Consider the following 16,746-nt stretch of genomic DNA (forward strand, 5'->3'; position numbering starts at 1 on the left):
TCAGAGACTAATTAGTTAAGATGAGCTATTATCAGCAGGAGAAAAAAAAACTTTTGTAGTGATAATCAAGATGACAGTTGACAAGAAGGTGGGAGGATACTTAACAAGGGGAAATAGATTCAATTTGTGTAATGACCGAGCCACTCCCAGTCTCTATTCAAGCCCAAGTTAATGGGTTATCTAGGTTGCAAATTAATTCCAGTTCAGCAGTTTCTCATTGGAGTCTGTTTTTGAAGCTTTTCAGTTACAAAATTGCCACCTTTAAGTCTGTTACTGAGTGACCAGAGAGGTTGAAGTGTTCTCCTACTGGTTTTTGAATGTTCTGATTCCTGATGTCAGATTTGTGTCCGTTTATTTTTTTGCGTAGAGACTGTCCGGTTTGGTCAGTGTACATGGCAGAGGGGCATTGCTGGCACATGATGGCATATATCACATTGGTAGATGTGCCGGTGAACGACCCCCTGATGGCATGGCTGATGTGATTAGGTCCTATGATGGTGTCACTTGAATAGATATGTGGACAGAATGGGCATCGGGCTTTGTTGCAAGCATAGGTTCCTGTGTTAGTGTTTTTGGTGTGTGGTTGCTGGTATTTGCTTCAGGTCGGGGGGCTGGCTGTAAGCGAGGACTGGTTTGTCTCCCAAGATCTGTAAGAGTGAGGGATAGTCTTTCAGGATAGGTTGTAGATCTTTGATGATGCGCTGGAGAGGGAATTTGTCACAATATGTGAGTTGGGCCCAGAAAAAAAAAAAACCACACTCCCAAATGCTGTCTGTATGTCGTAAAAGACGCCATTTCCTAGACCTTGTCTCTTACATCTGCGTGGTCTGGCTGGTTTAATACAATGGCATGAGAAAAGATCATTTATAGATCAGCTTTCCTTCATGCTGGTCTGTTAGTGCAGCATTAATATTTTCAAACAAACAGGATACAGACTTAGTTTACCGATTTTGTGTTTGTATTTGTAATTTTTTTTTAAAAGTAGGGGATAAGTAATCTCTTTCACACATTCCAGTAAAATAAGAGGGATACTGCATCATCTACTACAGGAATGCCATAATGCATAGCTGTGGAAATAGATTTTCAAGAATTTAAGGCTTAAAAAACATTTACAGTAACCTGTCAAACAGAATACAGAACACATAGTGCTTGCTTCACCAGGATTCTGTTGTTATAATTGCATAACTTAGCAACCAGGGTTGGGGGCAGGCAAGCACCTGGGACGCCAGGCTCAGCATCCTTTTTTTGTTGCCACAAAAGGGAAAATAGAATGTTTGAAGTAAAATGTTTCAGGTATTCTATCTGTGGATTCATTTTTCACTAACCTAGAATTTTTGGACCTTTGTAGAATCTCATGGAACCTTGCAAACTTTCTGAGAACTATATTTTCCTTGAACCTCCTAGAATGTTGTCAGCTATGCCATTGCACTTATATAAGGGGCGGGACGTCACAGGTCAGTCGGTGAGATATAAGAACGAAGTGATGTGAGCCCAACTATGATATTGTGAACCTTGTTTTATTGTGAAATTGTGAAAGTGTACTTGTGTTTTAAGACTTGAAGACTGTAAGTATTGACTAATAAAGGACATGTCTAATGAGATGCCAGAGATATCTATCAAACCTCTATCTACGCAACAATATAAAAGAAATACTGTTTTTGTATTACCTTAGTGAACTTCTGGCAGACAGGAAAACGCTCTTGAAAAATAGTATGGACTTTCACGGGACGCTGACACATGGGGAATGTTCGGCCGTCAATGATAAAGACCTCAATGTCAAATTGGACAAAATCCATCACATTTTGCAACACAGGAAGCACTCTCCACTCCAGGATCTCCAATTCATTCATGATGCAGAGCTGAAGGACCCTTTTCCAATGTATGGATCGCTTTGAAGGTTCTGCTCACGCTGCCAGTCACAGCAATTATGCATGCAAATTGTTCATCAAAGTTGTGAAATGGGCTACAAATGTAATAAAAAAAAATAAGGTATTCAAAAGGTTTAAGAAATGGAGGGGGTGGTGCCAAAAATACTCCTCAGGTGGGGTGCCATTTGGTCCAGGGCTGGCCCTGTTAGCAACTTCTATGTTCACTAAAAATAAAAAGCAATAATATATAAACAAGTGCAAAAACTATGGCATAAAGGGTATACATTTTGGACTTGGACATACATTGTCTGCTATTAAACAGTCTACACAAAATTATAATTTGATTAGGCTAATCAATATTGCAAAAGTTGATTCCACTGCTTATGCTGAAGAAAATATCTCTTAGGAATTAATTTATAGGGAAATTCCTCCTGTGCAAACCCATACATTCTAGCTTTAACAACATTACACATCTGCAATGTCTGTCTCAGAATCAGCAAGAAAATAGGCTCTCTCTCTCACAACATGTGCTATATATAGCCAACAGGAGTCTGTCATATGTGATTTTACTTCAGGATACAAAGACTATGGTTTCAGAGTGGTAGCCATGTTAGTGTTGTGGAGGAAAAATTCAGTGGACCCAAGTAGGCCTAAACTTCCCAAAGTAGTAAACTTTGGTCAAGCTAACTGTATATATGAAGAATAAGAAAAGAGTGTGGAAAATTCCACTGTAAGGCAATGGCAGCAGCACAGCTTAAGAAACGTTAACCGCAAAAGAACACCTGTCAATAACAGGAAAAGCTTGTTTTGCTATATTCCAAATAAGGTAATGAAGACGAAAGTATGTGTAATTTGTCTGTGGTTTTAAGCTTTAAAAAGCTGTGTGCGCTTTGCATCGAGGAGCAGCTACTTAGAGCTGTTACCGCCCCTGCGCTTGTAATAAATAAAGGCGTCTCAGGCTTGGTTCTGATCCAAACACAATGCGTGGTTAAATTTTTCCACCACAAATCTTGGTGCCGGTGACTCGGATAGACGGCGACCCTGGGAGCTGGAGGACCGCGAGTTGTTCCCCACCAGACCCCGGGCCCATTCGAAAAGGTAAGAGACCTTTTGAAATCTCTGTATTGGGTTTCTGGTGGAGGACCGCCCGTAGGCTCTGGGCTTGGGTAAGTTGTACGGTCTATCTGGACTTTTGCTGCCAGACATGCCTGATGCCCTTGAGGTGGGTCAGAGTCCCATCCAAGTTTGGTTTCCCTGGGAAGAGCCACTGAGTGTGGCTGGGCAGGTCGTGGATAGATCTGGTTCCTTGTGCCAGTGTGAAAGTGAAGGTTGATAGACCAGTGTGAATTGAGTCAGGGACTGGGGGCCGGAGGGTCCTAGGGGATCCCTGCCTCGCCAGGCCCTGACCTCGGCAGTTTCCCTCTGCATGGCATGACTGGCGAGGGGCTTGTCTAGGTCTAGGAGTGTGTGATCCTATCCTTTCCATCCTCAGACAGTCTGTTTCCATACCCTCTTTCCTCCCCTGTCTCTGGTTTCTGCCTGAAGGCAGTTTGGCAAGCCATTGACTGGTCTGATCACCTCTCCTGAAGCAACAGAGTATGCAGCGCCAACCGACGCTCTTTGCTGAAGGGGGCTGTAAGACAGTCGTGGAGGCCCTAAACAAAAACCTTCCCTGTGTGAGTGTGACAAGTAAAACATCTGTAGGATTCTAGGAGCCAGGGGGTCCAAAAGCGATTCCTGCACTCGCCAGCAAAAGGCAGGGGCCAGTGCGTCAAGAAGGATCACTGTCCCGCCAAAAGGCACACACTAGTTCACTTGCAAGTTTCTGGAAAAATTGGAATTGGTATACCAAGGATAGGGATACTTTAAAGTTATGGTTTCCGTTGGGGGAAAGTTTCGACCTTGACAAGATTGTGGACCTCAGAAGTGCCAGTGTCAGTGTGAGGCATATTTCTACTGGCATAAAGTAGAAAAAAAAAACGGCACCATGAATCTCAAATAAGGAGTCTCAGGGACTCCCAGGAGAAACTTACAACACAATTAAAAGAGATAAAAAGAAAATTGGCAAAGAATTTAAATCCAACTAAGCCAGCAAGAAATATTAAGCAACAGAAGCCCCTTACATTCACCCCTCAGACAGTGATTCCCTGTACTGAGGAAATGTTCCCCTTGCGCCAATGACCAGACATTGGTGCTTCTGGTCGTAAGACCGTAGTGTCTGCACATGCACCTTGGTCTCCTACAAAATTGTATAATTTACTTAAAAATTTTCCAAAAATAAGAGAAATTGCAAATTGTTACAAACTGTTATAACCCTACATGGGCAAATTTAAACCAGCTTCTATGAGGGGTCATGCTAGGGAAACACTGAGTCGCCTTTGTAAAAAAGCTCAGTGGCCCAAGCAAAATCCAGGCCATAACCAAAAAAAAAATAAAATAAAATCAGAAAAAGCTGCTAAATAAAATTCTCACAGCCTACCCAAAGAAAGCTGACTGGAGCAAAAATTAGCACCTGTAAACAAAGTAAAAATAAGAATTTGAATAAAACCCAATACTCTCACCGCCACATTAAAACTATGTTAAATGACCTTCCAGCTCCGGAATATACAGGGACCCCGTAATAGCCACCCATTGTAGAGGGAGAAGGGGAAGGCCAAACCTAGGCCCCACCGTCCACCTCACCTAGGAACCCAGTGATGGTGCATGTTACTATTGCAAGCAAATGGGCCATTGGGTACAGTAAGTGTCCCTACCGCCCAGGTCGATCCAAAAGCGGTAGGGGTGGGCAATACTCTTATTCCCCACCCCATCTCTTCACCTCTGTCCGTTTCTATCAGTCCTTTGTTTGACCATCATGTTTTCCTTCTCAGTCCTTTTGGAAAAAGACTTGCTGTGTAAATTAAATTGTATAATCTGCTGTACCCCAAATGGTGTGTATCTGGACGTGCCTGATCCCGCTTACAATAAGGTCCTGGTAGTTTACAGGAGAAGACCGACCCTAGCCCTTCCTCATTGCAACAGGAACTTCTGGCTAAGGTCTCTCCCTCCTTGTAAGCCGATCATGCCAACCAGGTTGGGTGCATTGGGTCTGCTCAACCCATTAAGATTCACCTAAACCCAGCAAGACCCCTTCCTGAGGTGCAGCACTACCCTCTATCAAAACAGGCCAAGAAAAAATCCAACCTGTTCTTACCTCCTGCATTCAGCAAGGATTCATTATTCCTACGGTCACTGAGTGTAACTCCCCCATTTTACTATGCTGTTAATGCTGCTGTACTCCCTACCTTTCCCATTGTCCCTAGCCCTGCTACTATCCTTTCCTGCAAAGCACCGGTGCTGAGGGGTTGTTACCAACTCAAATAAGAAAAAGGTTGTATTAAGTCCAAACATAAAAGGATTAAGGTTATTGTTAAATAAGATGCATCTAAATATAAAAAATAAATGTGTGTGTGTGTGTATGTAAATAGGTGTGTATAAATAAATAAAGGGGGGGTTAGTCAAAAAAGCCCACCCTCCTTGCTAAATTGGTAGTAAAACAATACCTGTGCCCATGAAAAAATGCAACAAAAAAAAAAAGATCGGGCCCATAGGATCGGGCCCATACAAGCCGGCAACCACAGTTTGAAAAAGTTAAAAGAAAAGAAAGTGAGAGGTTAACTGTGTAGTTACTGGAGAAAATTGAGCAGTGAAACTCTGTACAAATGTTAAAAGAAGGTGTTATGAAAAGAAACACCTTTGGTTTCTTTGCAGCCATTCCTTTGAAGAAAGGGCTCATTCTTCTGGAAACATTTCTGTAAATAATCCAGGCAAAAGATTATTTAAGTAAAATCATTTAACTATAAACCAGTTAGGCAAATTAGCTAAAAACAACACTCCTGGTGTGTACAATCTTTGTTTTATAAGTTTAAAATAAATTGGTGTTTTAAAATTGTAAAACCAAAAAAATACTTTTGCCAAACAAAAGAAAAGAGTGTTGTTAAATTTTGGTAGTTAGCATTTAATCCTTAAGGTGATTTAATGCTTTACAAGATTTAAAATGTTTTTAAATAAAGACCAAAGTTGTGGCTGCAGCAGGGCAGTCAAAGCCAGGAAAATAAAAAATATATATATTTTTTTTAAAATCTGTTTTGGTAACAAATAGCAAATAAAACCTGTAGTCATTGCCCCACACTAAGTCTTAAGATGGCTCTGGGTAATCAACGGTCACTTTGCCAAAGGGAAGCCAAAATAGGTTGTGTTTTCCTTTTCAAATCAATGTGTGATTAAAAGCAAAAGTTAGAAGTTAGAAATTAATTGTGTCCTTTTAAGACAAAGTCTCTAAGCGGCTGATAACTTTGAATCCAAAAGCAAGCCAAGAATGTCTGTGTTAATGCAAATCACCTAAATAATAAAGATAGAAGCCATTAAAACCTGGACCTGCCTATAAAAATACAGGAAAATATGGGGAGTAATTCCTCAGTTTTGCCTGCAATCAGCAAGGATATTTGTAAAGAAAAGAATATTTTAAGCAATACTGCCAACAGTGTGTAATCTGCCAGTAACATAGTGTTGGTAAAGCTGTCAAGGTTAGATAGGCAGCACATCCCCCTTCCTGGGGACCTTTTGTAAATATTCAAATTAATTTTATTTAAATGTCTAAATGTAGTAATTATAAGTGTGTTAGTTTTAGTTGATGTATTCTCCAACTGGGTTAAGGCCTTTCCCTGTAAAAAGGCAGATGCCAAAACTGTTGTAAAACTTTGTTTAAGGATTTTGTACCACAATTTGTCATACCTGTGAGTAGCAACAGTAATAGTGGACCTAATGTTATTGGACAAATTATAACAAGTTATGTGCAGCTTTACAGAGCCAACAAAATCTCCACTGCCCCCACCACCCACAGTATGCCAGGACAGTAAAACGTCAAATTAAAATTTAAAAAAATAAACTGGCCAAGATCTGTGCTAAAACAAATTTAAAGTGGCCAAATGCCCTCCCATTAGCATTAATGAATATAAGGGCCACTCCCAATTGAAAGACTGGACTTGGCAATCATGAAATTCTAACAGGGCACCCAATGCGGCTACTGGCTGCACCCCCACTGGCCCTGGCTCAAATGGACAGTCATTTAATGGATGACACAATGCTTAATCAATCATTGTCAGGCACTAACAAAATGTGTTAGGTCTAAACCAGAAGACTGGATCTACATAAAGGTCCATCAGCAAGAAACCGCCCTGGCCCCATGCTGAAAGACCCTTATCAAGTCCTGTTAATTATCAACACCGCCGTGAAGTGCCAAGAATTGACTACCTGCCCATGTTTCTCACTGTAATGGCTCTCCAACTGATGATCAGTCTATCTTTCCTTCTGGCGTTGTTGCTCCTTCTGGACACCAGTAGTGAAGGACAAGGTAAAAAGCCGGTAACCTCTCCTTTGTCCGCTGACAAACCCACTGTGCCTTTAAAGGCACAACCTCTCCACCTGAAGAAAACAACCTCTCCACCTGAGGACATAATAAAGCCTCCAACCAAGCAAGGTAATTGTGCTAGTAACCTCTCCCTTGCTGCCTCATTGCCGGATACCTACGTGAATTAAGACTACAAAATCTTTAAAAATAGCTTGCAAAAGCTAGCCAAAAACTACCTAAAAATAAAACTTTTAATATTCCTCAGCCTTTCCTTCTCAACAAACTTAGGGTGGGAATGGAAAATAATATTTTTCTAGATCTTAACCAATCAGTAGCCTCACTAGTAAATAATCAAAGGTATACCCAAAAAATTAGTTCTGCCACCGGAAATTTTGCCTGTACTAAAATTATCCCAGGAACTGATCATTTTACCTGTATCCTATTGTAATATGCCCCTTCTTATGCCTTGATGCTGATGCCTCTCCGCCTTTTTGTGAAGGTGTTTAGCCATCAAATGTGGTACAATACTTCATCAAGAAGAGATGGGTTAAAGTTTCAATGGACTGTAATTAATGCTACACTAAAAACTGTAAAATTTACACTACCCTTATCTAGTTTTTAAATTACCTCTACATATCCAAATTGCTCTAAAGGGGCTGCCATCAGGTTAGCACAGCAAAGGGCCTAAGTTTCCCCTAGAAAGAAAAGGGATTTGGCTGAACACCTATGAAATGTTGCAAATAGCGTAGCGGCAATCTGGGATATCCATAAAAGTCAAGAACGTGAGAAAAAAAAATTGGGACACTTAGAAAAAGCCACAGACCTTATTACTGGAGCACAATTGTCCAGACGCAAGCGGGAGTAGGTAAATTATGTATTTTTTCCACCTTTAGTGCAATAACCCAGAAGCTTGTAACAGATATGGTGCTTAGTATCACTGGGGCTGGAAAGGCATTGCAGTGGGAATCAGGCTTGTTCAAAGGTTCAGGATTTTCTGAATGACCAGCTCATGGCCGTTCAGATGGATCTTGAACATCAGGTGTGGCCCTCTGCTCTTACAGCCATCTCGGGAGTACCATCTGATCTGTGGTCAGGAAGACATACTTAAAGATCCTCTGGGTGAAAATGCAGTCATTCGCAGTGTTCCCTCCAAGCATACGGGCCGGTTGGAGGGATGTGGGCTTCCACATACTGAATCCTGCTGGGTCCGTGGAAAGGATGCATCTAAAATTGGGAAATTCACCAAGACGTTTGGAAAATTAAACACCTGGTATGCCTAACAGATTTATAGTCAGTGCTCCTGAAATGACGCCCGATATCTGAATAAAAATAGGAAATCAATGGACACTCTGGCCGCTAGAACACCTGTCAATAACAGGAAAAGCTTGTTTTGCTATATTCCAAAAAAGGTAATTAAGACGAAATTATGTGTAATTTGTCTGTGGTTTTAAGCTTTAAAAAGCTGTGTGTGCTTTGCATCGAGGGGCAGCTACTTAGAGCTGTTACCCACCTACGCTTGTAATAAATAAAAGGAGCCTCAGGCTTGGTTCTGATCCAAACACAACATGTGGTTAATTTTTCCACCACGGTCTGTATCAGCAAAAAGAATGAGGAGTACTTGTGGCACCTTAGAGATCCTTGATGCAACCAAAATCTTAACAAAATATTCATGAGGAGCTGGAATAGGGGCTGCAGCCTGGCGCACTCCAGGTAGACGTGCGCCAGGGTTTCCCTCACGCCGCAAAAAAGGCAAGTGTCCGGGATTGGGGTGAACCGCACCAAGTACACACCCGTGTTCACGGCCCCGTGAAGGAGCTGCCAACTGATATCCCCGGCGGGCCTTGGGACCAAGGTGGAATATAGGCCGGCCCACCGGGGCTCCTCACCCTCTAGAGGTGGCAGGAGGTCCCGATACTTTGTGTCGGGGCGGGACGCGAGGGTGAGGACGAGAAGGGTGTGGAGCACGAGCGTGTATAGATGTTTCCTTGGCGCGGTCTGGAAATGGACCGGCTGCAACTCATGTAGCCGGCTCACGGTGAAGGGGCGGGGGGGTCGGTCGGGTCCACGGGGCAGGGGCCCGATGAAAAGGTCCGGAGGGCCTGGCATGGAGGGTGGGTGGGGTTCGCCCTCCCTTAGGACCCGGTCGAGGTAAACCCGAGCAGCGGGCGGCAAAGTGGCCCTCACCTCGTGAAGTACGCGCAGGGGAGTACGAGGTCTGGAGAGCCCCATGCGCTGAGCAAGCATCAGGGGATCCAGCCAGTCTCCCAGTTGTAGTCCAGGAGGTCTCCGACTCTGGTGACTCCTGCCAGGACCAACCTCTGGCGCACCGAGGGGGACTCTGCCACCTGCACACAGAGCTGGGGGTTGTGTAGCAGGGGCTCCTCGAGGAGATCTTCCCCCACGGAGGATGCCACGGACCTGGTGGCTGTAAACAGTTTCCAGGTCCAGAGGAGGTCCTGGTAGAAGACCGGCAGCCCAGAGAGGTCTCGCGGAAGACCTCTCGGATGGAGGTAAAGGAGCTGCCGGTCATATCAGAGCCCTTGGAAGCGGTGCAGGAAGGCGTGCGCCAGTACGCTCCACGCCGGACTAAACCATAAAGGAGCCTCTGGAGGGCCTGGAGGCAGAAGACATGGACCTGAGTGCAGAGACACTTCAGGCCCTGCCCTCCCTCCTCCAGGGGTAGATGGAGAACCCCTGCAGAGACCCAGTGCAGTCCTGACCAGAAGAACTCCAGAATCAATGTCCGGAGGTTGGCCAGGAAATCCGGGGCTGGGACCAGGGTGTTGAGCCGGTGCCAGAGCATGGACAGGACCAGTTGATTAAGCACCAGTGCCCTCCCTTGAAGGGAGAGACACCGGAGTAGTCCTGTCCATCTCCGCTTTACCACCCTGCCTTCTAAACCTTGCCAGTTCTCCAGTGGAGACGGATACGTGGCAGAAAGGTAAACATCGAGATAGAGCAGCGGACCCGCGCTCCACCGGATGGCCTGAAGCGCGGGTGGGAGGGAGCTCGCCTGCCACCAGTCCCCTACCACCAAGCCAGAGCTCTTCACCCAGTTGACCCGGGAGGAGGAGGCTGCCGAGTAAACGGCCTGGCAAGCCTCCACCCGCACCAAGTCGCCCGGGTCCTGGACCATGAGGAGCACATCGTCGGCGTGTGCCGACAGGACCAGCCGCAGCTCTGGCTCCCAGAGCACCAACCCCGTCAGCCTCCTGCGGAGGAGACAGAGGAAGGGCTCGATTGCCAGAGCATACAGCTGGCCCGAGAGGGGGCACCCCTGCTGTACTCCTCGCCCAAAGCTGATCGGTTCGGTCAGGGTCCAGTTGAGCCTGACCAGACACTCTGCGGAGCCATACAGCACCTGGAGAAAACCAACAAACTGGGGTCCGAAGCCAAAGGCTCACAGAGTGCTCAGGAGATACCCATGATCCACCCTGTCGAATGCCTTCTCCTGATCCAGGGGCAGGAGAGCGAATGACAGACTGTCCCTACACCCGAGTTCCAAGAGATCCCGGACCAAATACACGTTGTCGAAGATGGTGCGGCCCGGGACGGTGTAGGTCTGGTCTGGGTGGATCACGTCCACCAGCAAGGATCCTAGCCGCAGCGAGATGGTTTTCACTACGACCTTGTAGTCTGTGCTGAGGAGCGAGACGGGACACCGATTTCGTAAATTGCGGAGGTCCCCCTTCTTTGGCAATAAGGCGAGCACAGCTCGCCTGCATGAAACAGGGAGGACCCCGCTCTGCAAAGACTCGGCCCAGACGGTGACTAGGTCTGGGCTGAGGACGTCCCAGAACATGCGGTAGAACTCCACGGTCAGCCCGTCCATGCCCGGAGATTTATTGGTGGGCATGCAGCGGAGGGCTTCTGAGAACTCGGCCAGAGTGAGAGGCAGCTCCAGCCGGTCTCAGTCACCCGCACTGACTGTCGGGAGTTCATCCCAGAGCACTCTGCAAGCGTTAGGATCGGTTGGATCTGGGAAGAAAAGGCCTGCCTAGAAGGCCCTGGCCCTCCCGCACATCTCCACTGGATCCGTGAGGGAGGTGCCGTCCTCTGCGAGGAGGCAGGTGATATGCTTCTTGGCCCCCCTCTTTCTCCAGGGCATAGAAGAAACGGGAGCCGCAATCCATCTCCTGAAGGAGGCGGATGCGGGATCGAAAAAAGGCACCCCGGGCCCGATGGGCCTTGAGGGCCCGGAGCTCCTCCCGCTTCTCCCGGCATGCCCCGCAGAGGGAGGGATCCTCGGAGCTGGTGGCCAGACGCCTCTCCAGCTCTAAGACCTCCCGTTCCAACTGCCCTATCGCCGCATCCCGCCGTCGGCTGGCGCCCCGGGTGTAGTCACGGCAGAAGAGCCGGGCGCGCACCTTCCCCAGGTCCCACCACCGCCACGCCGAGGGAAAGACACGCCGCTGCGCTCGCCAGGCCAGCCAGAACTCCCGGAAGGTCTCCACAAAGCCCACATCCTCCAACAAGCTGTTGTTAAAATGCCAATAGGCCGGCCCCAGCCTCTCTGTGCAGAGAGAGACCGTCACGGTGGCTAAATGATGATCGGAGAACGGGGCCGGCTGGATGCTGGAGCAGTGGGCCCCTGAAAGGTGGAAACATGATAAGTAGATGCGGTCCAACCGGGAGTGGCGTGACTGATGGGCCTCCACCCGGACAAAGGTGAACGTCGAGATGTCGTCCAGGTGGTGGTCGTGCCAGATGTCCACTAGGGAGTGGTGTTCGACTATCTCCCAGAGGACGTCCGTGGCGGCCGGGCACTGCTCGGTCCTCGAGTGATCCCGCTGCTCGAGGGTAGTATTAAAGTCCTCTCCCAGGACCAGGCATTCGCGAGGATCCAAGGTGCCGAGGAAGGCAGACACCTGCTGAAAGAAACGCAGCCGCTCCGGGCCCGATGTCGGGGAATAGACATTGACAAGATTGAACACAAGCCCCTCCATACGGACCCGGAGGTGCAGCAGGCGGCCTGGCACAGCCTCGGTGACCCCCAGCACCTCGGGCCATAGGTCGGGGGAGAACAGGGTCACCACTCCAGCTGTACGAACTGTGAGATGGCTAAAGTAGACCCTGTCCCCCCATTCCAGCTGCCAGCTATCTTCGGCAGCCGGATCCATATGGGTCTCCTGCAGGAAAACTGCAGAGTACCCGCCCCCCCAAAGGAAGGAGAGCACCTGGCACCGGCGGAGACCCATCCTACAGCCCCAGGTGTTCAACGTTGCGATGGTGAGAGGTGCCGTGAGGAGGGCTGGGGGGGATCCTCGCCAGCAGGGAAGCTTGTGGTTCCCAACGGGCCGCGCAACAATCCGTGACCTACCCCGTAGGTGAATAAGGAGTCACAGAAGAGGCGGACCCGCTGGTAGGCCGCAGTGGCCTGCTTCCCCGTCCTTTTACCCTCCCCCATGAGGGTCCTCGCGGCCCAGAGGATTTGATGGAAGTCCCCCCATTGCTGGAGAGTGAACTGCACCTTGTTACGGGAGCCACGGACGTCCTCAAGGAACTTCCGCAGCTTCTCTCGCAGCATATGGGGGGCCGGGGTCACTAGCCCCTGGCTTTCCTCCGGAGGGACCACTGACACAGCCCCATGGCCCACCGAGACAGGCAGGCAAGGGGCGGACCCCCCACGTGGCGCCCGATGGGCTGGCGCCACACAGCCCCCCTCAAACTCCGGCTCGATTGGGGCCACTGAGGGAAGATAGCAGCCCCTGGTGAGTGGGGACTGGGAAATACAGAAGCTGCTTCCTGGGGGCTATCCTCTAGGAGCGAGGAGATGACGGCCCCAGGGGCGGCAATGATATCACGGGAGGTGGAGGGGACAGGGACGGCGTTGACATCAGGGGCAAGGAGTAGGGGCAAGGAAGAGGTTGGGTGCAGAGTCAGGGAGAGGGGCAAAGGCAAGATCCTGGGCCCCAGTAGCCAGGCCGCTAGGAAATGGCCCCTCTCCATCGGGCTCAGGGAGCTGGGGGCGGGGAAGGGAGAAACAGGACAGCTGTGGGGAAGTGGCCCAGGGAAATGTAGCAACTCTGGCAGTGAAAGGTTGGCTGCCAACAGCTGCTACCATTAGGGTCCCTGGGCCAGAACCCGGAGTAGAGGGCGGGCCCGGGTTCCCCCCAACCCGCCACTACAGAAACACCTCCTGGGAGGGGAAAACAGGCCCCTGTCAGGACAGGACGCTAAACTGTTTTGGTATGAGTCCGTAGGACCAACAGAGACGGTGGGCGTTCTCTCACCAATCTCCTTGCTGGCTTATGATGAAAAGGCCTCAGTAAACTATACCCCCTGGCCCTAAAGAGAGAAGGGCTACATGGAGGGTTGCAGTGAGCCTCTGAAGCTACCATAAATCACTTGGAAGCGCGAGACCCACGGGGAAAAGGTTGGAGCTCTGCCACAATATATATCTTCCAACTGTATTTTCCACTGCATGTATCCGATGAAGTGGGTTTTAGCCCACAAAAACTTATTCTCAAATAAATGTGTTAGTCTCTAAACTCAGTCTTGTGATTCATAAGAGATGTCACTGTCCTCACTCCAGTGCTTGCCTGTCCTTTTCTTCCTGTTCCTCTCAGCCATCACAATGGCTGCCACCACAGTAATGAACACTGTGAAGGTAATGATGAGAACCGTCACAGTCTCTGCAATGCAGAGCTGGGTGTCAACCGATGACAGGGACAGGTTTCTTAGGACTTGCGGCTCCATGCATGTCATGTTTTCGTAGTCATCCAAGATCAGCCGCTTGACACTGTGCAGCTTTGCAAAGACTCTCTGCAGATCACAGTTGCAGAACCACAAGTTGTAGGAGAGCAAGATGTGTCTCCCAGGGGTCTGGATTGTTAGGAAGGTTTTGAATCGGATAGGTTCAATTTCATTGCGCACCAAGTTAAGTACCGTAAGGCGATTCAAGGAGGTAAAGACCCCAGGAGCAATCATCTTTATCCTGTTGCCCTCCAAGTTCAGAACCTGTAAATGCTGCAGCGTGGAGAAGACCCCATTGTGGAGGTTCAAGAGGTGATTGTTTTCAAGATGAAGCTGCCTCAAGCGGGTCAGACTCCGGAATGCTCCCATTTCTATGGAGGAGATATTGTTATTTTGGAAGTTGAGCTTCTGAAGGTTCTCAAAATGCTGGAAGTTCCTGTAATATAATTTCTGGAGCCTATTATAGGACAAATTCAGCTCTCTGAGAGAACTGAGCCCTGTGGAGAAACTGTTTCCAAGCACTGTTATCTCATTTCTATGGATATCAAGCTTCTGGAGTCTCTCAAGAGAGCTAAATGCACTCTCTCTGACTTTGGTGATGTAGTTCCCACTCAGAAGTAGAACTTGTAACTTCCACAGGGATCTCAGAGCTTTGCTTGGAACAGAATACAGGTTACTGATGGACAAATCCAAGTGCTTGGTCTCAGGAGGGAAGATGAAGTTGTCAGTCACATTGACTCCAGAGCAGTTCACAAACTTGGCCCCTTCTTTGCAAAGGCAGATTTTCTGACATAGGTAATGAAATTCAGAGTCACCAAAGGAGAAGTTAATCCAAATCCAGATTAAGTAGTGGACACGCATCTTCTGCCTCCTTGCAGGCACTCTAGTGTATCTGTACAAGAGGAATAAAAAATGTAAGCATATTTTACAACTATATGTAGTATATTGGGCACAATATAGGAAGGAAAACACATATTTCAATGTTACAGGCTTCCACGTGGCTTCCATTGCCTTTACTAAGATAAAAATATTACACCTCTGTCAGGGGTGTATAGAACCTGTTCTATCACGGCCATGCAGGAGTTATCAGGTTGGCTGGCTGTCTCCTCATCTGCAGTTAATTTCTGGGGCAGCAACAGCTGGAGGATAAGAAAACTGCAGTTCAGAGGGGAGGGACAACTACCAGACAGACTGAAGGACTAGGAGAGAAGATTCCTTCAGCGGTAGACTGACAGGAAGCTGTCCAGGATGTTGGACTTCCAGTGAGGAAGAATCAGATAATGTGAGTCTGGAAAAGGCCTACAAGAGAGCTCCACCCCCACTCACTCCGTCCCCCTCCCTCCATCGCTTGCTCTCCCCCATTCTCACTCACTTTCACTGGGCTGAGGTGGAGGTTTGGGATCTGTTTGGGATCTGGGAGGCGTTGAGGGCTCCGGCTCAGCGTTGGGGCCAGAAATAATTCATTCATGGTGCAGAAGGGGGCGCAGGGCTGGGGCAGGGGCTTGAGGTGCAGGAGGGGGTGCGGGCTGCAGGAGGGAGTTTGGGTGCAGGACGTGGTTCAGCGCTGGGGCTGGGGCAGGGGGCTAGGCTGTGGGAGAGGGTGCAGGCTCTAGGCAGCACTTACCTCAGGTGGCTCCCGGTCCATGGAACAGAAGGGCTAAGTCAAGCTCCTTGCCTGCCCTGGCTCTGTGTGGCTCCCGCAGGCAGCCAGCATGTCCTGTTCCAAGGTGCATCTTGAAGCCAATGGGATCTGTGGAGCCGACACTTGGGGCGGGGGAGCAGTGCGCAGAGCTTCCCCGATTGGCCCTGCACTTAGGGGCACAGGGACATGCTGGCCGCGTCCAGGAGCCGTGCATAGCCGGAGAAGACAGGGAGCCTGCCTTAACCGCACTGCACCATCGATCAGACTTAAATGCCCGGCCAATGGTGCTGACTGGAGCCACCAGACAACCTTTTTGACTGGACGTTTCAGTCAAAAACTGGACGCCTGGCAACCCTAACAACTTTGGTGTAAGAATCAGTAGGCCTAATGGGGTTAAGTGCACTGTAACACACAAGGCTACAGTGTTGTTGACCAGGAATTCTCAAACTTCATTACAATTCCAAGTCACCATTCCACAGAATGACTCTCCTCACATAACATTTCTCTGGGAACAGCAACAACTATTGACATGGAAAATAACATCAGGAAACCAGTTCATTTCATGTATCATCTATTTTTAGGTATGTCTTAACTAATGCAGTTAACACAACCCAGCACCCTGTAAACAGCTGACTTCTAGTTTGAGAAAAAGGTCTTAAACAATCACATATTAGCTCCCTGAAAGAGCTCCAAGCTAGGGTCAGTACCTCGGTAGTCAGAGCTCTAAGTTTACACTACGAAATTAGGTCAATTTCATAGAAGTCGATTTTTAGTATTCGATTTTATACAGTTGATTGTGTATGTCTACACTAAGCACCTTAAGTCGGCGAAGTGCGTCCCCACTGCGGTAGCTAGCATTGACTTACAGAGCGGTGCACTGTGGGTAGCGATCCCACAGTTCCTGCAGTCTCCGCTGCCCATTGGAATTCTGGGTTAAGCTCCCAATGCCTGATGGGACAAAAACTTTGTTGTGGGTGGTTTGGGGTACATGTCGTCGGGAGCCCCCCTCCCTCCATGAAAGCAACAACAATCGTTTCACGCTTTTTTTCTGGGGTCCCATCTGTCGGCCCCGCTCAGCCTGCTGCCTGCCTAGATGATCGGAACCCCAAACAAGCAGCATGCTGAGTGGGGCAAGCGGATAGAGCCCCCAG

At 48.4% G+C, this 16,746-nt stretch overlaps 1 protein-coding gene and 1 long non-coding RNA gene across 2 annotated transcripts; one reads left to right on the plus strand and one right to left on the minus strand.

Moving 5' to 3' along the window:
* The first annotated feature begins 587 nt into the window (after window positions 1-587).
* Window positions 588-5,446, plus strand: LOC119567337. The gene is made up of 2 exons (XR_006284803.1): window positions 588-1,454; window positions 1,673-5,446. It is a non-coding gene; the product is annotated as an uncharacterized LOC119567337 (long non-coding RNA).
* An 8,202-nt stretch (window positions 5,447-13,648) lies between these two features.
* On the minus strand, window positions 13,649-14,814 carry LOC102947337 (phospholipase A2 inhibitor beta). The gene has a single exon (XM_007070135.3). The coding sequence runs from the start codon at window positions 14,812-14,814 to the stop codon at window positions 13,750-13,752; it is 1,065 nt and encodes a 354-aa protein (XP_007070197.3). The 3' UTR covers window positions 13,649-13,749.
* Window positions 14,815-16,746: the final 1,932 nt, after the last annotated feature.

Source organism: Chelonia mydas, chromosome 11, assembly GCF_015237465.2.
Source record: "Chelonia mydas isolate rCheMyd1 chromosome 11, rCheMyd1.pri.v2, whole genome shotgun sequence".
NCBI lineage: Eukaryota > Metazoa > Chordata > Testudines > Cheloniidae > Chelonia > Chelonia mydas.

Coding starts and splice junctions, on each gene's coding strand:
- LOC102947337 (XM_007070135.3), bottom strand. CDS start 14,814: ATGCGTGTCCACTACTTAATCTGGATTTGGATTAACTTCTCCTTTGGT.